We start from the raw sequence: 22,778 nt of genomic DNA on the forward strand, positions 1-22,778 counted from the left end.
CCCCCACCCCCCGTTGAAAGATACTAGCATAACCACCTCTTTGGAATTTGTTCCCATGGAAGTTCCCTGTAACGAAGGGAAAATAGTGCTTTAAAATAGTAATACAGCATGAACCACAAAGGCATAATATAGTATGATTTATGAAACTTGCAACAATGTAAGTTAACCAACCCTTTGGTTGTTTTGACAACTCAAGTTTAAAACTCACCTCAGACATATTTGAATTCTCACTGAAATTAGTCACAAAAAAGGACCTCAGCAGATTACTTAATTTGCTGGCTTGCACTTTACACAACATTTTGAAACTGAAGGTGAAGGGCCATCAAAGCACTCATCTCCCAAATCACTCTACAGAAATTAGTCAAAATGGATGAGGGGGAGGGGGCATGATGAATCACAGTGGTGACTGTTTCATTTTTAGGACATTATCCAGATTGAAAATGCTGGGGCCCAGAACATGGGTGCGGCACGTGCCACGATTCTGAAGAAGTACATAAAGTGCAGAGTGTGATAGTTGGGACAGAAATCACTTTCCTAAGAAACTCAGGTTGCTGGGGGGGGGGGGGTTGTTTTGTTTTTAGCCCCTATGGTTGCGTAGCCATCCTTGAAAGAGTGGGGGGCAATTTACTGAAATCTCAGAACCTAGAAAGGTGGATGAATAAGGTTTTCAGTGGTTGGGGGCAGTACCGTCACCCACCCACCCAGAACTAGCAAAGCCAGAATAAACAATACAAAATAAGCTCAACAGTGCAAATTTGCTCAAGTTGTGTAATTTATACAGATCACAGAATGCAGCCTTTCTTGGTGCAGAATTTGGATTGCTTGGTGCAGATTTTTAGTTTATATATGAATGTGATTATATAGTCTATCATACATCTTGGCCAGTTTGAAGGGCTGCAGCCTGCAGGAGCCATTGCCTCAGAAGGGTGAGCTTGGGGATCTCTATGGGATAAGGTGGGAGTTATGCATGGAAGATTGGATGGCTGGGTATGTTCATGTATGCTTTTGTACATAAAACTTTGTTTGTGCACATGGATGATGCTCTCAGAACTAGGGGGATGGTCCCAAAGAGAGACTTAGGGAGTGGAACAGAAAAAATGGTCTGAGAGGGAAAAGAAAGAACTTATTCTGAACAAAACAGGAATACTACTTAAAAACTGAACTCTCTCAGAACTGGCTTAGAAATGAGGCTTAAATTGCCTTAGCTCTTGCAAAGGAGTTGAACTCTTGGATACGTTAATGGGGCTGTTCTCATAACATGCTAACCCATACTCTGCGTTTGAGTGTGGGTTGTTTTGAACTGTGGATTGTTTGTTGAACCATGGGTTATCGTGTTGTCTGAACACAGCATGTTTCCCACAGGGTGGGTTATCATCTTGTCTGAATGCAGCCAGGGTGGCTTGTTAACCACCCTGAACAGCCCTACAACAAACCATGGGTTCTCAAGGTGTCTTGTTCAAGTCACACTGCAAGGTATCTTGGCTGTGTTCAGACAACATGATAACCCTCGGTTCAACAAACAACCCACAATTCAAATCAGCCCACTCTCTACACTCCCGCGATCTCGGGCTCAACCCGAGACTGTGGGAAATACCAGGCCACAAGCAGTGCCAGTTACCCCTGGGCCAGGGAGGTTTGACCCCTGCCTGAGCCCGGGATCCCCTGTGCGTCATCTGGATGCACAGGGACGAGCCCGGGCCTCACACTGGGCTAACCTCTCGTCTAGCAAAGGGCAAAGTCTCCATGAGATTCCGAGGGGCCTTCTCCCCTTGGGCAACCCCCCATGGGCCCCTCCTTCAGTGAGTCTACCTTTTCATCACCACTGGCATCAGCTGCTACTGCTCCCTCTCGGAACATGCTCTTCTGTGTGACAGCACTTTAGGCACTTGAAAAGTGCGATCATATCCCTGTTCCTCAACAGTCTTCTCTTCTCAAGATTAAACATATCCTTCAATTTTAACTCATGGGACTTAACTCTCTAGCTTTCTGGTCCCCTAAACATCTTTGGCGCCCTTCTCTGAACTCTTTCCAATTTATCTTAATGCTTCTTAAAGTATGGTGTCCAGAACTGGACACAGTATATGCAGTGAGGTCTGACCAGTGCAGAGTAGAGTGGAACGATTACTTCCCGTGATTTTGAAGCCATACTTCTGTCGATGCACCCTAAAACATCATCACCATGGTCACCGGCTGCTATTCTCCTTAGCCTTTCTCTCATCATTGCAGCCACTTGCTTGCTTGACAGGCAGAGAGCCAGCAAGTAAGCAGGCAGCAGGATCTACTGCTCCTCCTCCTCACCACCAGCTGTGTCTGGATCAGAGCAAGAGGCAGGTGAGTAAGCAGGTTGCAATGGGGAGGAGGAGGAGGAGGAGGAGCAGCAAGTCTAGAGGGCTTTTGTCAGTGAGCCCCTGGTGGGATGTTGGTTCTTGGCAGGTGCCCAACTATGTCTACTCTTGATGCTGGCCCTGTGTCCACCACACAATCACCTCAAAAGATATATCAAAACGCATTTCCCAAAGTTTGGTCTGCAAAGCATCCCACATAAATGCACAATATTCCTGCCAGTCAAGAGCTGGAGCCCAGCATTTCTTTGAATGCATAAGTTTTAGGGTTCTCCGTCAATTAAATAATTGTAGTTGATCAATTTGTTAAATGCTGGCAATTTATCAGCTATTGAAATGATAAATACATTTGCATTTGTGACTGTAATTCTTAAACCTATCAGTTAGAAAGGCCCCACTGACTAATAAACTACAATTTAATCTACCAATCAAGACAACAAAAGTTTGTAAGCCTAATATTTGTTTACATAACATTAGCTTAAAAAGTTTTCCACCCCCACTTCCTTATCCATTTACTAAACTGCCACCGCTGTGATGTCAGAAGATATTCAAGATTAAGCTAACTGTAAAGTAGGAAAGGTACTGTCATGGAATGTTAAGAATTAGTATAAATGCTGTGAGAAAAATGAAAGATTAGCTTGGCTTGTAGCGGCTGGGAGCTCATAGTGGCCACAGTTGGTCCACTGGGAAAAAGGGAGATGAGGAGAAATGAATTTCACTATGTTTCTCCACCTGGTCACTTTTTTAAAAAAATCTCTCTGCAATCTTTGATCCTCCATTCTAGCAAGGTCATGATGGCGTGCCTTTTTGGGAGGAAATTCAAGCCGTTCCCAACATGTGACTTCTGTCAACCCAAACCCACGGCTTCACATTTTTCAGAGCGAGAGGGGATGGTTAACAAAACCTCAAAGTGCTAAGTGAGACCTGAATAAGCACCATTGCTTCCTGTCACACCAAATGATGTGGTCACTAAGGGAATGGAGCACGGAACAAGACAACCTGTTAATGGCCTGATAAGAATCTCTGATCAGGCATGGCAGCCACATTTGAATGTAATGTTGCATGCAGAGTTTTTTCCCCCTTCTCAGCCATGTGGTCACAAATGTTAACCTTTTCATCAATGACAATTTCCAGAAGAGCAGTCAAAGAGTCAAATATAGCTGATGTACCCCCAAGTAGACAAGCATTATGCTCTCTCTTCTAAGAAGTAGTTAAATTACATTTGGTGTACCCATACAACCCCCCTGCTTATGTCAGCCATGATTTACTTTCCTCCACTATTTAGTGACAAAAACAATACATATGTTTCTACATTGGCATTAAGTGATCATTCCAGTAATGCCATTCTTTCTACCAGGATCATGTTTTCATAGAATCATAGAATAGCAGAGTTGAACGGGGCCTACAAGGCCAACGAGTCTTTGATTAGGTGCTTCTACTGGAGCTAAACTAAACACTGACAGATATTTTAAAATTACCCCATTTTGCCAAAGTTCAAAAGTGAAATTCAAAATGTTGAGAGACTACATCTCAACATTCAAAATTTTAGTCCATTTTTTAAAAGAACATTTTGGTAGTTATAAGTGTTATAAGAAGCAAACTACTAAATACTATCATGTTCAGTCCAATACTGAAACCAAATCTCAAAACTGCTACCCAAAACACAGAACATATTGGAGCTTAACCATGCCAATGACCTAAAAGAAAAAGGGAGATGTAATTCTCTTTCAGTGTACAAAGATTTCCTTGTTTGATTACCCAAAAGCATTTCTTATTTGACACAGATGACCAAGGGAGTGGCTATTTACAAGCTTGCTTTACAGTATGCCCAGTGGAATAATTATCCTCCCATCATGGGTATCAACTAGAGATGTGAAGGCCTGGGGGAAAAAATGGAAAAATTAGAGGGGGGAATGGGGGTGGTTTCCATTTTTTTCAGGGTTTCTCCAAAGTTTTTTTGTTTTTTTCCGAAAAATCGGAAAAGAGAAAAAAATGAAGAAAAAGTGGATTATGGAATGTTTTATTTTAGCATGATGAATAAAATGTTTAAGACAAGGTATTCATATATTTACTTCTCCAAATGATTTCTAAAAACCATGTACAGTATCAGATTATTACAATTTCTGTTTTCCCCAAGGGCAAGCAAGTCCTAGGTTGCAAACTGAGACTACAACTCTCAAATGCAAGAGCAAGATGCATTTCTGCCACTAGGGGGCAGTGCTGCCATTGAAGCAGAGACTGAAACTAATAGTGATAGCTATAGCTCAGAAAATGAGTCTGATTAAATTTCATGCATATTCTTGCATCTTGGTCCCCTCTTTTTATCAGTTCTTTTTATGGGAATGGGTGCTTTATGCCTGTTTGATACTGTGGAGGACTAGCGGAATAACTAACATAAATAATTTTCTTTGTTATTAATGTTGATGGTTTCTTCTGTTTTTTAAAATATGTTTTTTTGCCTTCTCCTCATAAACTGGCAAAACCAAAGAGGTTCCTTACAGTTCAGGTGTCCCTTACAGTTGTAGCTTCATTTGTTACCAAAAAAAGGTAAGAATTTAAAGAAGTAAATTCAATTTGTTTGAATATACTGTACTTTTAATATACCAAAAGTGATAATTTTATGCCAAACCAACTTGTACATAATTACATTTTATGTACCTAAAGTAACAAAGTGACTTTCAATCTGTAAAAAGTGCCAATATTGCATTTTTTATTTCCCCCCAAAACATTCTGTCCCATTCCCCCTCAAAAAAACTGTGTTGTCCCCCCCCCATGGCTTCAAAATTTCTAGAAATTTTACATCTCTACTACCAACCATACTAATGTAGGGAAATAAAGCAGTTTCTGGCTCAGCTAAGTGGAATATGAAGAATATTTAACATTAAAATTTACAGAAGAGAAAATTATTTTCAAATTCTAGTTTGAAAATATTTTATATAAGTTTTTTATGAAGGTGTGGTCTACAATTACATTATAAATCATAAATTGTCTTTGGAGAGTTGTACTCCTCAAGACAGACACCGTGCTTTTCCATCCCATTCCTGCATCAACAGGCGACCTCTCTACATTTGTGAGGTAAAACTAGATGTCAGTCTGGTACAGGAGGCAGGATGGTTTGGAATTGGATAGGGCTGCTGGTGAGATGGTGGCTATGAGTGTCATCAGACAAGCATTTTATTGCATGCTTGTTACTGGGCACTCATGGATTTTCGCAGGTCCTATTCACAATGTTGTTCATCTCCTGTGCATCTCCCACCACGTCTAGCCTCATTCCCGTGACAAAAAAAACCCCAGTAAGTCCAATTATTTTAAAGATGGAACTTGCTGTTATCTCCTGCTGTGTGCAGGAAAAGCGACGCAACGGAAATGGCCCACTGAATGGGCCACGTGCATGTTGTTTATTCCTCTTTCCTCTCTCTGAGAAAGAGGAAGTATTGAGCAACAAAAGCAAGTGTGGAGAAGCGACTGTAGGGAAGCATGATTCCCCCCCCCCCCCGTCTGATGGAGCTCTATATCTTCTCCCACTGCCTCTCGACATTTAAAGGGACACCTCTGTATAAGGACATGACCATCCTATGCTAAACACCCCCTTTAAGACTGAATGAGTTCCTGGTAGCATGATAATTTGCACCCATCTGTTTATACCATCCATGCACAAAAATCACCATTCAGGGAGAGGGTCGATATGCCCATGATTCCTTCATTCCCACAGCACATTAAAATTGTAGCACTGCATTGGATTTTATCACATGAGATTTTAGTATGTAAGATGCCTTGAGAAAGTTCTTGCCCTTACAGGCAGCCTAGGAATACTTTAAATATAAATAAATAAATAGCCACACAGATCTCACATCTCCTTCAAAAGGGAAGTGAGATTATTCCTCATAGAACTCTGTTCCAGGATTTCCCCATCAGCAGCCCCCTTCAATTAAGAATTTTCTTCATATAATTAATTTTAAGGAGCTCACCAGGTTCACTGAGGCTAGCATTTTGCAGATAGGTCCGACATCTCTCTTTGTGTTCTTCCAATGAACTTCTTTGCTTATAGCTGCGTCCACAGAATTCACATTTGAATGGTTTCTCCACTAGAAATAAGTAAACAAAAAGACCGTTATCGTTTTTCTTTTCATTTACACACCAATTTTAATATGTAAAGTGCTTAAACCATGACCTCATTCATCCCTAGAACAGTCTTGCAAGGTTGATCAGATTGAACCCAGGATTGAAAAAATCCTGGGCACCCAATTGCCCAGTGTACCTAAATATTTGACAACGACAAAAATATTTTCCCTCTGCTTCCAATTGTACCCATTTTAAAGATGGAAGAAACTGAGGCAGAGCAAGAAGTGCCTAGCTATGAGACACTAAGATCAATAAGAATGTCACTCATAGTCCCAGATTCTCTAATCTCTTTTGCCTATCCACTTTTTTTCTTGTTGGCCTTACTGGTTACTAAGCCTAACCATCATTTCTTTTTATGCTATTCATTGTGTACAACAACAACAACCAAGATTAGCTTCATCATAGCCATCTTTACAAGTAGAATACACCAGCATCAATTACCTTGATCAACCGTAAGTGATTAGTTGACCCTCATGTAATCTCATGGTGCAAAATTATTATTCATAGTTATGGGGATGGTAAAGGGTTTGGAAAACAGACCATAAGAAAAGAAATGAAAGAACTGGGTCCATTCAATCTAGAGAAAAGTTATTTTTGAAGCCACTTACCAGAATGTGTCCTTAAATGACCAGTGAGCGCATCTCTCCTTTGACAGGCGTAGCTACAAAGGTGGCATTTGAATGGCTTTTCTCCAGTGTGAAGTTTAACATGACGGAGAAGGTTGCCCTTCTGAGTAAAGGAGGCCCCACACTGGTTACAATGGAAAGGGCGCTCACCTTAAAAACAGCATGCATAAGGGGGAGGAAAAGCTGTTTACTTGTTATCTTAAGAGCAGATAGTCTCTGCTAAATTGTACACATACAAAACAACAACTAATTCATCCCTAAGGTGCATGAGGGATATCAGGCAGAGGGGTCTCGTCACCCATCTCAGGTCAAAGAAGAGAACTGGAGGGAGGCTTCATAAGAAACTCAAACTAGAGGAGTGTTCCCCAAATTCTAATAGCTGCAGCACACTTTCCCCTCTTGAATTAAAATTAGTGGCATATTTCCGCAGAAAGCAATAATTTTAGAGTGTATAAGAGTAATAACTACCAAACCTGAGAGCAACCTTGTTCCCTGTGTTTCTGCACATATCACTCTACTGGGTATGCCTCCTAACTGGGCATGCAATGCAATGTCCTGCCTCAGCCTCAACCTTGTCTCATGCCCAACTTGAAAGGGAAGGTAACCTTATGAGACCATTACTGGTTTCTAGAACATCCTCATATCAAATGCTTTCAACATTCAGATCACACTTTGGGATTGCCTGAAATTACTTACCAGTGTGGCTGCGTTTGTGAACCATCAAAACGTTGAGGCTGACACAGCCCAATCCACAAATGTCACAATTCAGCTTTCCACTAGTTGGCCTAACAAGGTCATATGGCCCAGAATGCCTCTCTAGCTCAATGCTGTCATACTCTCCGTACTCCCGACGACAATTATAAAGGATCTCAGGCTCTCCTCGGGCTTCCATTTCCTCAGATTTCAAAACACCATCTTCCTTTTCAGTGTATTCACCTTTCACTTTAATCAAGACATCTTCTGGGGGAGGGAAGGTAAAAGAAAGGAGATTGGTAAAACCAGATGGCACTTCAAATAACACTAATAGGTTATTTTCTGTTTTCTTGTTTGCTTTTTCAATATCTTTTAAACATTTTGGGGGCACAGATTGGATTTAAACCATTGCAAGTTTTAAACTATTACAGTACAAATGAAATGAAATACATGCCAATGAAACCCATCCACTTTCAAGTCAATTTTCCATAATCCACAGCTGCCCATAGTAAGAAATATCTAGAGAGGAGACAGAAAAAGAAAAAAGGAAAAGAAGAAAAAGAGGAGAGCAGCGAAGAGAAGATAGAGAAAGGAAATAGGGACTTGGAGTCAAGAAGGGTCTGTCTGGGCTTTGGAGTCAGATATTTGAAAGGCTTAGTGCTGCAGTATTTTCCCCCCAAAATGGGGATTCAGGTTAGTCATACTTAGATTTCATTAGGTCTACTCTTAAATATGGCTAAATAAGGATCCAGACCAGGGTTTCCAGATAAAGTCATAGATGTTGAGCGTATTTTATTTATTATTAAGCCACTATTTCCTTGATGAGTAATGTTAATATTTCTTCCACCCATTGATTGATCCAGATTTTTACATCACATGATTCAAGACCCTCATTTGTGGTCACCAAAGATCAGGAGGGGTTCTGGATTTCTGTGTAGCTGCAACAACAAGATAACAATTACCTCACTGCATGGCCAGAAGCTACCAAGTCCATCCGTTTGTTGCATCAGAGCACCCAGAAAAGGTTTTTAAGCAGCCACCCAAAATAAGCTGCTTGAATTTGACCACTCTAGGAACAGAATTTAGATGGGTGGGTGGGTTACCCAGTGCAAAGTGACGCATATCCCCTCTGTAATAGTGCATGTAAACCTCTGAAAAGCTTATAGTTTATTATGTATGAGGAACCTTCAACAAAATACTGCAGTGTGGAGTTCTTCTATTCAGGTTTCCACCCACTCCATGTCATTCCACCTCCCCACTAGTTTTCCACACACACCCCACCTGCCAACAGTCAGATAGCAAATTAGCAAATCTGTAGCAAATTACAGCTGTGGGGAGGGTGTATTTCAGTGGGATGACAGCGATGGAGGGGATTGAGCTCCCTGTCCTCACTTGCCACTGTCCCAGTGCTGATTGCCCCTCCCTGCATTTGTATTTGTCCTTTGAAAACAGTCTCATTAAATGCAATAATGCATTTAATATAACATTTGATTTGGCCCTTAGTCACCATGCTACACCAGCTGTACTATTAGTAACCCTGAGACATCATCACCACGGGGCAGGAAAAATCTAGACAAAATCAATACAAAATCTGGGGAAATCTACCTTGGGTCAAAATCATAGAGAAGGATCAAGGGATTATAAACAAATCTTAGTCTATATATATGAGTCAGCAACATGAGTGATGAGTCAAAGGCAAATATTATTTTGGATTCTTCGAACAGAAAAGCTGTACACATGACTTGGGAGGTCTTATTTACTATTCAGTTTAGCTCATCAGAATTTGCTCTCAAAATGTTCCTCAAGATTGTCTTCAGTAAATTTTGATTATGAATAAGTTCTGAATGTGTGGATATATATTACAAGAACTTTTGGCATTTTGTTTTGTAATTTGACATCTAGTGATATTTGATGTTTGGCTATGGATATTTGAAAGCTAAGAGGCAGCAGTATTTAATATTCTTTGTATTTTGCCGTTCACGTGAAATGATATTCAGTACTCTGATAGTGTTTAATAGATAATGTGCAAATTGTACATTCTGGCAATTTTCAAATATTTGCAAATATTCATTTGAGCCACAGCTCAGGTGACTTGATGGGGTTTAATGTGCCTTTCCTTTGGATGAGGAGGTACAGTTACATCTCCCATGAATTCCCCTGGTCTGTTACATGGACTGCCAGTGGATTGGGTGCATATTGCCTATGGATTGTGCCTTGGGGGGGGGGCATGAGTAAATGCGGAGATGATTCTGAATTGAGCTGAGGGGTTCTTGCCCATCACTACTTTCAACTTTCCTAGAAACTATTGTTTGTCTCCAGTCCAAACAGTGTGTTGGTGGGTTGTGGTTATTCAAGTGAAAGGGATGCATTCTGCACATCTTCAGAAGCACTCTTCGGAACTACATATTACAGAGCAAATATCCTGGCATTCAGAATGGGTTCAAATAGTGACTTCCTCTTAGGAGATGATTGCCACCAGGAACTAACTATTTTGGAGACACCTGAAGTAAGATGCATCTATCACTGCAATTATCCTGAAATATTTAGTAACAGAAGGGGGATTTGTGCTAAACTAATATATAAGCCATAAGCCATTCAGTTAAAATTTCAAGACTGGAGGATGGGATTTCAAAAGCAATGCACAAGAAAGAAAGAAAGAAAGAAAGAAAGAAAGAAAGAAAGAAAGAAGGAAAGAGGCACATAGCAGATAAGCTGAGATTTGCCAGAAGTGTCTTGTTTGCATTTTGCTGAAATATTTGTTGTAATACACTTTGAGTCTCTATAACACACTTATGGAAAACTAGATAAAATGTGCTCACTTCAACATTTTAAAACACCCCAAGATTGCTTGTGAATATCTGTTCTACTATTTCATGCATCCTCATTGGATATGTGCAATGATCATCCCTCAAGGCTTTTGTATAGTAGTTTGCTAATGAAAAGTGCTTGCTTGAGGAGCACTGAACACACCACACTTACGTGGGTGGAGCTGAAGGAGATGCGTTTTGGCAGTTGGAAGTAACCAGTGAAGGAGAAACAGGCCTTGAGTTTTTGCAGCTGGCTGGCAAGAAGGAGACTTGCAAGTGAAAGAGGGCTCCAAAGAGGAGTTGTAGCTTTTAGGAAACTGACGGTGGCTTATAGACTAGCACTATCTGCCTAGGTGCTTGCCTGTTTTCCAATGCTGAACTTGTGGATACCAAATAAATACATATTACAAATCCTGTCACAACTCTCCAGTTCTGTATTTTCACAAGAAAACTGATGGTGTCAAAGGCTCCTCTGGAATCTTTTACTGCTACGTCAAGTGGAAGAACGAAACAATGCTATACTCCTATTTGGGGATTTTGCCCAGGGACCCCTGTGTGGATGTATGATTCTTACTGCAAGTTCTTTTACGGTTCATCCGTGAAAAAAATACCTGGTTTTTGCTTTTGTTCCATGCCACCTGCCTTTGCACAATGCATCTCTACTTTTGATAAGGAACTGAAAGGATGCACCTGAGTCTTCCTGACTGAAGCCTCCACTATGCTCCAGCTGTTGAAGGTTCCCCCAAGCAAAAGCTTGAGCGATTTTTCAGTTTGCATGTAGGTGCTTTTTAAAAAGTTCAGCGGAAAACACGTGCTGACCGAACTTGTAAAATTGGCAGAAAGCAGAAGCTGTGAGAAAAGAGCAGTTTTACAAGTAATAGTATGATATCCCATAATCGGTAAGAGGGGGGCTGTGAAAAATGGGAATAGCCCTGCAATTACTCAGTGCTTAATTTCAAGAAGAAGAAGAAGAAGAAGAAGAAGAAGAAGAAGAAGAAGAAGAAGAAGAAGAAGAAGAAGAAGAAGAAGAAACAACAACTGGGGATCAAGTTTGCCTGGGAACCGGCAGCATTTGAACTGGAAGGCTTTCCCTTAAAGCCTGGCTACATGTTACACTCACCACACGAGAGCTATGCTTATTGAGAATTCTGAAAAACTTCCTCACCAACAAGCAGAGAAAGCTGGAGGGGATAGAAATCACAAACTGTATCTGCTTTTCACCCTCCCAACTTCTATGAAAAATTTGCTCCTAAGAAGATAGAAGTCTTTCCCTCACTCCACCCCACCCCATTTTTAGCTGGCTAAATATTCTTTCCAATATAAAAGAGGAAGGCTGCACAGCTACCTTTAAAAATTGATTTGATTTGATTTATTACATTTATATACCGCCCCATAGCCGAAGCTCTCTGGGCAGTTTACAAAAGTTAAAAACAGTGAACATTAAAAAGTATACAAAATTTAAAAACCATTGGAAATAAATGGAAATAAAACATAGTTCTTGACTAAGCTAGATGAACATTTCTGAGCTGGAGTGGCATATGGGTGCACTGCATACACCAAAGGGGGAAACGATTTGATTTAATTAATTTTACCAAACTGGGCTTCACAAAAAAGTGAGTATAACACGGGGGAAGAGGACAATTCTGCAGCACTACAGTCAAAATGAAGTTTCATACACATTTTAAAATTGGAAAATGCTAAAATCTGAACTCACTTTTTGAATTTCAAAGACAATCAAATTTTGCTTTTGAAAGTCAAATTTGAGGGATTTGGAAAAGAAAAAACACTATCCTGTTCTTTTACATAGCTATCTAGGCCAGTAGCCATCACAACTTCCTATGGTAAGAAGTTTGACATGTTAATTATGCCCTGAATAAAGATAGTTTCCTTTTCTCTTCCAGACTCTGTTGCCAATCATGTTCATTGGATGAGCTCTGTGGGCCTGTTCAGATGACATGCTAAGCCATTGTGGATTGCTCAAAAACATGGACCATGATGAGTTAGTGTGACATGTCGCAGATTTCCCTCCTCATGGGCTTTCAAGTACCCACACTCATTACACATCTTCAAGATGGTTAGCGGGCATCCACAGTGGTTTCCATGTCACCTGATGGGACCCCTGTGGATTTTAAGCCCCGGTCTGACTGGGTGGGTCCAGGGGGTGATAAATGCTTCCCTCCGGGAAGCGGTGATCCCTGCTTTCCTTAAGGAGGCCACTCCTGAAGAAGCCCACCCTGGACCCGATGGTATTAGGCAACTACCGCCCAGTTGCAAACACCCCTTTTTTAGGGAAGGTACTTGAGAGGTTTGTGGCGGTGCAACTGCAGGCACTCTTGGAGGATACTGATTATCTAGACCCATTCCAGTCTGGGTTCCGATCTGGTTACGGGACTGAATCAGCCTTGGTCGCCCTGATGGATGGCTTTTATCGAGAGAGGGACAAGGGGAATGCAACCTTGTTAATCCTGCTCAATCTCTCATCGGCTTTTGATACCATCGACCATGGTATCCTCCTGGATCAGCTCCGTGGGATGGGCATTGGAGGCACTGTGTTACAGTGGTTCCAGTCCTACCTACGGGGTCATTTTCAGAGAGTAGCATTGGGTGACTAGTCCTCGGCCCCTTGGCAATTGAGCTATGGAGTGCCGCAGGGCACCATCTTGTCCCCAATGTTATTTAACATCTATATGAAGCCGTTGGGAGCGGTCATTAGGGGATTAGGAGCTAAATGCCATCAATACGCTGATGACACGCAGCTCTATCTCCCTGTGACAACTGAATCCGGTGAGGCTGTGCAGGTCCTGGACCAGTGCCTAGACTCAGTAATGGGCTGAATGAGGGCCAATAAACTGAGACTGAATCCTGGCAAGACGGAAGCCCTGTGGGTGAGTGGTTCCTGAGTCTGGGAGACAGGCTCATTGTCTGTTCTGGATGGGGTTGCTCTGCCTCTGAAAGAACAGGTTCGTAGTTTGGGGGTACTCTTAGACCCATTTCTGTCGTTGGAGGCTCAAGTAGCCGCCACGGCTCGGAGTGCCTTTTACCATCTTCGGTTGGTTTGCCAACTACGGCCTCTCCTGGACAGGGATAGCTTGACCACGGTGGTACAGGCATTGGTAACCTCAAGATTGGATTACTGCAACGCACTCTATGTGGGGCTGCTCTTGAAGCTGCTCCGGAAGCTGGAGCTAGTGCAGAATGCTGTAGCTCGGCTGTTGTCTGGAGCTGCCCCTTTCCAGCATGTAACTCCTCTGCTGAGGGAACTGCACTGGCTGCCTATTCACTACCGGGCCAGGTTTAAGGTTCTTGTACTTGTGTACAAAGCCCTAAACAACTTGGGACCAGGATACCTGAGGGAGCGCCTTCTCCCTTACCAACCTGCCCGGTCACTGAGATCATCCGAGGGCCTGCTCCTGGTGGTTCCACCTAGATCCATCCTCCGATTGGAACCCACCAGGGGAAGAGCCTTCAGCATGGTGGCTCCCCTCCTGTGGAATTCCCTGCCTCTGGAGGTCAGGCAGGCGCCAACTTTGTACTCCTTTCGGCACCTCTTGAAAACGTCTTTATTCCAAGAAGCCTTTCCTTAATATGCAGCTTTGGATCTCTTTTTGCTTCTTTTAAATTTTGTTTTAACTGTTTTATTCTGTTTTTATTTGCATTTTATCTTGTACATGCTCCGACATTTTTCAATGGGGAGCAGTATATAAATATTCTAAATAAATAAATAATAAATAAAAAAGGGGGGAAATGGTGCCGATCACAGGGTTTGCCAGCAAGCGTGAGTGCCACTTCTGGTGACATTCTTGCCGCCACAGCCATTTTCTATGGTCACATGGCCCTGTTGGCAGCTGGGGAGGCTCTCACAGGTTGAGTTGGGATATGTGGGCATTGCGGCAGGAATCCGTGAATTTATCCATGGAGCGGTGAGGGATTAAGTAAACCACAGCAGTCTACAGCAGTAATGGTTGTCTGGAGGCATGCGCAGCATGGTTTTCCTACCTCTTGCTGCTCTGTGGATGATTGACCCTCCCTCCACTCATGATCTGCATTGAGCAGGTGGTTGGACTCGATGGCCTTATAGGACCCTTCCAACTCTACTATTCTATGATTCTATGATCTTGCGAATGTGGCCTCTGTGTTTTAAGTGAGTGCAAATCTGCTCAGTCATGATAGCTCATAAGGAAGAAGGCAATCTCTGAAGGTATGTAGGACTCACACTGTTTAAATACTCAGCCACAATCCAGATAGTGTGGAGTACCAACTTTCCTCATGAAAGAATTGTGCAGAGAAATTACACTACATCCAGACAGACTATTGTTCCCTTTAGCAAACAATGATACAGCTCCATATTTGCTTGTGCTGGAGCCTGTGCACCTATATGGAAAGAAACTTATCTCTCCCACATGGCTCAGTAGATTTCAGTCTTATGTTTACACATGATATAGCTTCATAGCTGCAGAACTCTCTGCACATGTGACATTTAAAAAAATTAAATTAAGGATGCATAAACCCATCTAGATAACAAAGAAATTTAATCATCATAATGTGATGAGTTAATGTCATGTCTGATTTACTAGAACAATTCAGAGATAAAGAAAACTCATCCTTGCAGATGTTCAGATAGCCAGATGGGTCTCCCCTCCATATATATGGTGTATATATAGTAACTTCATTTGTATGACACCATTTCCTAACTACCCAATTAAAAAAAAGTGAGCATGCCTAAATGGCTTAACAATGCTTTGACAGCAGCTAATTAGTTTTAGGTGTTTGAGCAGCAAAAGCCCCAAAGAAAACCATCTATATAGAGATGTAACAAATTTGGAACAACACTGTAGGTAGGCAGAAGTGGATTAACAACTGATTCAGGCCTAACTAATTTTTGTAGGGTATATTCACGTATGACACTATTAAAAGCACCCTTGAGTCTTTTTTGTGCTATTCATATGAGGATACTGTGTATATGTCTAGCAGGCAGAAGAGAGCCATTTTAAATATGGGCCAGCTAGTGACTGGCAACTAGGACTGGGGACCTCCCATGCCCTCCCATGCTATAGGGAAGCTAGAACTTTATTTATTTATTTATTTATTTATTACATTTCTATACCGCCCAATAGCCGGAGCTCTCTGGGCGGTTCACAAAAATTAAAACCATTCATAATATAAAACAACAGTATAAAACCATAATATAAATACAATAAAAAAGCTCAACCAGATAAAAACAGCTGCAATGCAAAATTACAAATTTAAAACACCATGTTAAAATGTATTTATAGATTGTTAAAATGTTGGGAGAATAAAAAGGTCTTCACCTAGCGTCTAAAAGCATATAATGTAGGTGCCAAGCGAACCTCCTTAGGGAGCTCATTCTTGTGAGAGCCTAACTAGTTTCCTGAATCCTTGATGGGAGGCTGGGCTCTAGCTTTCTTTATATAGTAGAGCAGCTTAACGACAGTTTCTGGCCAAATCATGCACATTGTGATACAAGTGTGAAATCTGGTATGGTGGTATTTATTACCATGTAGATTAAAATTACATATAGGGGCAATCTTGGGAAATCATCTTGGGAAATCTTGGGAAATCATCTTGGACAATGGCACCCAAAATTCAGTTTTCTCACAATAACTTATTTTTAATCACACAGAAAAGATGGGGGAAGGGAGTAAATGAAAATAATGTGAAATTTCCATAAGAGGTCACTTTTTACTTGAGATTCATCTCAAGTATAATATGATTTTTTCTTCTTATTTTTTAACTTTTCTTTCTTTTTTGTTTCAGATTAGATCACAGTGAAGAAGTTTACAATGGAAAAAGTTTCAGATATCTCAGCTTGGCTGCTTCATCATCGTTTGAAACTTAATATGGCAAAGACTGAATTGCTTGTTTTTCCTCCTAAACCTTCTCCTCATCTCTTTCTCTCTTACTGTCAATTATGTTACACTTACTCCAATCAAGGAAGCTCGTAGTCTTGGCTTTATGTTTGACTCCTCGCTCTCCTTTATTCCTCATATTGAGGCAGTAGCTAAATCCTGTCATTTTTTCCTGTATAATATTGCCAGGATTCGATCATTTTTGTTTGTCTCTTCTGCCAAGACTCTTGTTCATGCATTGGTTATTTCTCGGTTGGACTACTGCAACCTTCTTCTCTCTGGCCTTCCTTCTTCTCACATCAGTCCGTTGGTTTCTGTTCACCACTCTGCCGCGAAGATCATCTTCTTGGCTTGCCGCTCTGACCATGTTACTCCACTTCTGAAATCTCTTCATTGGCTTCCAATTCACCTCAGAATTCTCCTGTTGACCTACAAAGCTTTTCACAGTCTAGCTCCTTCCTATCTTTCCTCTCTCATCTCACACTATTGCCCCGCTATTGCCCGTGCTCTTCGCTCCTCTGATACCATGTTTCTCACCTGCCCAAGGGTCTCTACTTCCCTTGCTTGGCTTCGTCCATTTTCTTCCATTGCCCCTTACGCCTGGAACGCTCTTCCAGAACATTTGCGAACTACAAGTTCAATCGCAGTTTTTAAAGTTCAGCTAAAAACTTTTCTTTTTTCTAAAGCTTTTAAAACTTGATTTTGATCTTACTTTTATACTGTTAGTTTTACTCTACCCTGTGCCTGTTTGGTGCATTCTCTTCCCCTTCTTATTGTTTTATTATGATTCTATTAGAATGTAAGCCTATGCGGCAGGGTTTTTCTATTTTATTGTTTTACTCTGTACAGCACCATGTACACTGATGGTGCTATATAAATAAATAAATAAATAATAACCCAACAGAAGTGAAAATTATTGTACAAAATGCGTATTTTGCCAAGAAGACAGTTCCAATGATCTTCAGTGTCCTGCTAATTCCAAAAGAAAAGATAAAGGTGTTGGTTACAAAACAGTTGCTGAAATGCTGATTTTGTTTGATGAACTAGGAGCTTTACCACACAATATTACACTCACAAGATTAAACTCTGGAGAAGGAATAGAAACTACACTAAGAAAACACACTGCCAAGCTGCACAAAAGCTGCCGACTAAAATATAATGAGATAGAACTAAAACTAGCATTAAAGCTCTGATTAATACTGGCTTACAGGTGAGATGTAACAGGATGGGAACCTAACAGGGTGAATCCTGACCTTGAAGTAAAACAAGGCTGTATACTGGCGCCTACATTATTCAACTTTTACATCAACAAACTAGTGAATGATTTGGTGAAGGAATAGAAACTACACTAAGAAATTAGCAAATAATTAGCAATCACCCCAAAATTAGCAAATAAACCTCTCCCTATACTCCTCTATGCAGATGATGCATCACGGAGTATAGGTTTAAGACATCTCTTAAGAGCTTTAGACTGTTATTGTAAAAATGAACTATTGACTATCAACTATGCTAAGTCCAAGGTTATGGTCTTCTCGAGAAGGAGAATAAAGCATAAGTGGAAGATCAACAACCACCCTATTGAACAGCTCACCATTTTCAGTATTTGGTTATTATATTTCACTCTTCCGGTTCATGGCGCACACAAATTAAAAATGCAATTGAAAATGCTCAAAAGGAGTATTAAGGTGTTCCTGCATTTCTTCTGTATGAAAGGACAGTATTTTCCCTCAGCCATTCAACTATTCCAGGCTAAGTTTATCTCTCAAATACTATATGGATCCCAACTCTGCATATATAAAAGCTCTGCCCAATTTGAAATCATGTTGAACAAGTTCCCCCGCACAGTACAGAGAGTCCCATGCTGTGTCCCTAATGCATGTGTGCACTTACAGATGGGGCAAATCTCCCTGGAGGCCCACACATGAATTCTTAAGATCCACTATTGGCTAAACCTCATTTTCTTCCCTGTGGGCCTGGCTCCTATGACATTAATTGATGCATGCCAGACAAACTGGAAATCTGTGCTTTATGATGAACTCTGAAACTTGGGCTTCACACCCAGTAACCGAATCGCTTTGGGTTACGCAAAAGCCAAAATGCTAATTCAACAATGTATCTGGGATGTGGAGCTCCAAACACATTTAAATAATACCTCTAACCACTCTGATTATAGAGACAATGGAAGGGCATCTTTGCATGCAAATTATCTGACTGAGCTGTACATCCCAAAATTCAGGAAAACTTTTACCCTAGCAAGATGCAATGTATTACTGTCCAGCTTATTGAACAGAAGGTTTAGAAGGAAATCATATCAGGAATGGGTATGCCCCTGTGGGCTGGGAGAAGTAGAAAGCGTAGGGCACATTTAGCTTTTTATCAAGATTTGTGCCACATAGTTATAACTCCTATTTTACAATGGTTCTTGGGAAGAACAAATGAACAACATGTAACACATCTACTTTCAGATAATGACCCCCAAAGTGGCAAGTTTTTGTGCGTCTGCAATTAATCAATGGAAATTGAAACTAATTGGTATTACAGAATCACAATCATTTTAATTTTAGTTCTAGACTGCTCTGAATGAAGATTGTAAGTATTTTATTCATTGGCATTTATGTTTTATGTATTCTATATTTTATTCACATGCTATATTTCTTTTGTGCTGACTGTTTGACTGGTCTATGAAAGTAATAAAATCAGTCAGTCAATCTTGTGAGTGTAATATTATGTGGTAAAGCTCCTAGTTCATCAAACAAAATCAGCTTTTCAGCAACTGTTTTGTAACCAACACCTTTATCTTTTCTTTTGGAATTAGCAGGACACCGAAGATCATTGGAACTGTCTTCTTGGCAAAATATGCATTTTGTCCAATCCGTTTCACTTCTGATGGGTTGCTGGCCTGATGTGGATGTACCTTGTAAAAGTAACCTGTTGGCACTTTTTCCATTGTAAACTGCCTGAAACCCTGGAAAGCCAGTTTATTGAAACCCTGGAGAGTTCAGGGCTAACTGAAAGAACAAGCAGCTTCTCAAGAGGGAACTCTGACCCTCATCATCAGAGCTGCTAACTCATCAGATTGGATAATAATAATAATAATAATAATAATAATAATAATAATAATAATAATAATATTTATTACCCACCTCTCCGATTGGATCGAGGAACAACAGCAAGCATAAAGTACATAAAATGCTGATTAAAAACATGGCATACAGTGTTTAAAAACATCATAAAAGCATCCTAAAAACATACTAAAAATGGCCCTGTCAGTTTATCATCTGTTGCCAGGATAGCTGATGGCAAAGCTGGAACTGTAAAGAAATGGATGTGAGTTCCCCCATTTTAATTTTTTTTTTTTTTAATTTACTTCATTTCTATACCGCCCAATAGCCAAAGCTCTCTGGGCGGTTCACAAAAATTAAAACCATGAAGAGCACAATAAAACAACCAACAATTTAAAAACACAAATACAAAATACAATATAAAAAGCACGACCAGGATAAAACCACACAACAAAAATTGATATAGGTTAAAATATGAGATTAAAACAGCAGAGTTTAAATTTAAGTTAAATTAGGTGTTAAAATACTGAGAGAATAAAAAGGTCTTCAGCTGGCGACGAAAGGAAAACAATGTAGGCGCCAAGCGAACCTCTCTGGGGAGCTCGTTCCACAGCTGGGGTGCCACAGCAGAGAAAGCCCTCCTCCTAATATTGTACTTGTGTATGCAGTTACAGCACACATATGTACTAAGGCACTTCAGTTTATCAGGGTTTCCATTTTCTTCTTAGATTATTGCATATGCCTGAATTCTTACATATGCACAGTATGTCACCAGATCACCACCATTATAAGGCTCAGCCTTTAGAAGGGACACAAAGAGATAGTCATGACCATTTCACAGCATGTGATCCAAGGAATGTGTGTTCATTGCCATGAGCACGATGAAGGAACAAGCCAGGCCAGACCAGGCCAACAGCCAGTGAAATGTCTGTGTGGCTGTGTTTGCTTACCTAGCCAGGCACCAGCCTTGATCCTGCTCAGGGAGCCAAAATGGTTTGTAATCAAAATTTGGCAGTGCTACTCAGGCCTTAGCTAGACCTAAGGTTTATCCGGGGATCGTCCCAGGGTCATCTCTGTTCATGTAAATGACACACAGGATATCCCCGGAGAAGGCAGGTATGACCCTGGGACGATCCCGGGATAAACCTTAGGTCTAGCTAAGGCCTCATTGTGCCACAAACTTATAAATGGCATGGAGAGGAAAGTGTCAATGTATCATCAGCTGCTTACTGGGGGAATATGTCTTCGCTATACAGTTAGAGTAGGTTTATATCAGCTTAACTGTCATGGTACTCCTCACCAAAGAATCCTTGGAATTATAGGATATTTCTTTGCTAGAGAGTTCTGGCCCTAATAGAATGATTGTTTCCAGGGCTCTCCAGAGAAGTAATTATGGTTAAACCAGTTTAAGCCTCTCATGTACATATGCTTTCTTGTAATCTGTAAGAATCTGTAATAGTAGCCTAATGGCTACTAGTAACCACACTTTCAGGACTGATTCACTAATTGCTACAGGGGGTAGGAGACATTCTCCCATGGTTTCTTCCCTCACCTCTCCACATTAATGTCTATATTTCAGAACCATGTCATCCCACGCACATGGTTCTGACACACAGCCGTTACTAGAGCAGTGTGGGAAGAAGCTACAGGGATGTGGTTCCCATACGGTTGCGAAAGGGTGTGACTCATGCCTCACTCGTTTGTGGTTCCTCTCCAAATCCACTGAAACACTAGTGCAAAAAGGGATTACTTTTTGATCTTATCTCATTTTTCATTTAAATAACTCATTTCTAAGGTGATGCCTCAATGAACCCAAACAGACAGTGAACACCTGGTGGAAATTTCACATTCTAAAAATAGCAACAAAAGTTTCTGAATTCCCTATCAAGCATGAAGGCTTATTGCCAGTTAGTTTACATCCAAGAAAAGGGGGGGGGGAGAGAAACACTCTTAGGAAGCAAAATAAGAAACAAGCAAACCAGATCAGAGGAAAGTATTAAGAAAAGATTTTCAAAAACTGGTTGCTCGTGCCTCAGTTGTAGAAGATATTAAGATACTTGAAGCAATTCTACCTCAGAAAGTATAACTAAAGTATAACTACACTGGTGGTTTTCAGACTTTCTACGTTCGTTCTAGATGAGCGTCCCCATAGCAAAATCCCTAAATGTTGCAGAGGATTTTGGAGAATTCTAGGTCATTTTCTCAAGTTGTATGGCTTGCTCCCCAGGCCCACTGGGGCTCATTACTGCTCCACATGAGAACTCTAAATGCATGAGGGCCACCAAAAGAATCTGGGGGCAATGTTGTTTTTTTCAGGTGGGGAACTCTCTCTCTCTCTCTCTCTCTCTCTCTCTCTCTCTCTCTCTCACACACACACACACACACACACACACACACACACACACACACACACAAAATGCTTGTTGTGGGGCCACTATGTGGGGGGTGAAGACAACACAGGGCAAATTGCCCCCTTTGCTTCCCCCTTCCCCCATGGGCAGGCCTGAATGTATGCAAGAATGCACCTGACACTTTGTAAGGGCAAGCTATCTTTCAGAAATGTTTCTCCACCAATATTACTCCCAACCAAGGAATCTTGGGAATTAGATGGCAGAATCCAATGAGGTACTTTAACGCAAGTGGCTCCCACTGTTTGTGCAATGGTGATTTAGCACTTCTGGGGCAACCCAAAATGAGTGGAAACGCTCATTTCTGAAAAGAGGGAGGTTGGCAGAGCTCTCAGAAGGGAGCTCTGCTGATGCCTCCTTCCAGAAAGAGTGTTTCTGCTCATTTCAGGGCTTCCTCTATAAAGCGCTAAATCTTCATTGCATAAGCAGTGGGTCCCACTTGTGCAATGTAATCAGCGGGACCCACCACTTGTGGAAGAGAATTGGCAGGGTAGAAAAGACCTGGTGGGGCCATTAAGCACCCTGTTAGATTCTGCCCATAGTGACAGATGAAAGGGCTAAAGATTTCCAATGAAGAATGTGGCAGTGCACATGGAAAGGGGCAATAGCTCAGTGGCAGCAATCTTTGCTGCATAAGGTCCCCGTCTCCATCGCCATTATCAAAAAGTCAGGCTATAAATGTCAGAGCTGGGAAAAACCTCTGCCTGAGACTTTGGAATGCTAATGCCAGTCAAAGTAGACAATAATGTTGGCTTGGTATCTCTTCCTCTCCTCCCTTCTCTCTCACCTGCAACACTGTCAAAAGTGGGACTTTAAGCTCCTTAGGAACGGGAACCTGCATTTTGTGGGGC

General features: G+C 41.2%; 1 protein-coding gene across 1 annotated transcript in view; it reads right to left on the bottom strand.

Annotated features, from left to right (window-relative positions):
• The window catches only part of IKZF3 (IKAROS family zinc finger 3), a 51,959-nt gene that overhangs the window by 15,602 nt on the left and 13,579 nt on the right, over positions 1-22,778 (bottom strand). The window contains exons 4-6 of the mRNA XM_063138775.1: positions 7,787-8,050; positions 7,073-7,240; positions 6,311-6,427 (exon numbers count right to left, since the gene is read on the bottom strand). Coding sequence (XP_062994845.1) covers positions 6,311-6,427; positions 7,073-7,240; positions 7,787-8,050 — 549 coding nt within the window. The remainder of the gene's footprint in view (positions 1-6,310; positions 6,428-7,072; positions 7,241-7,786; positions 8,051-22,778) is intronic.

Source organism: Elgaria multicarinata, chromosome 11 (assembly GCF_023053635.1).
Source record: "Elgaria multicarinata webbii isolate HBS135686 ecotype San Diego chromosome 11, rElgMul1.1.pri, whole genome shotgun sequence".
NCBI classification, from domain to species: Eukaryota; Metazoa; Chordata; class Lepidosauria; order Squamata; family Anguidae; genus Elgaria; species Elgaria multicarinata.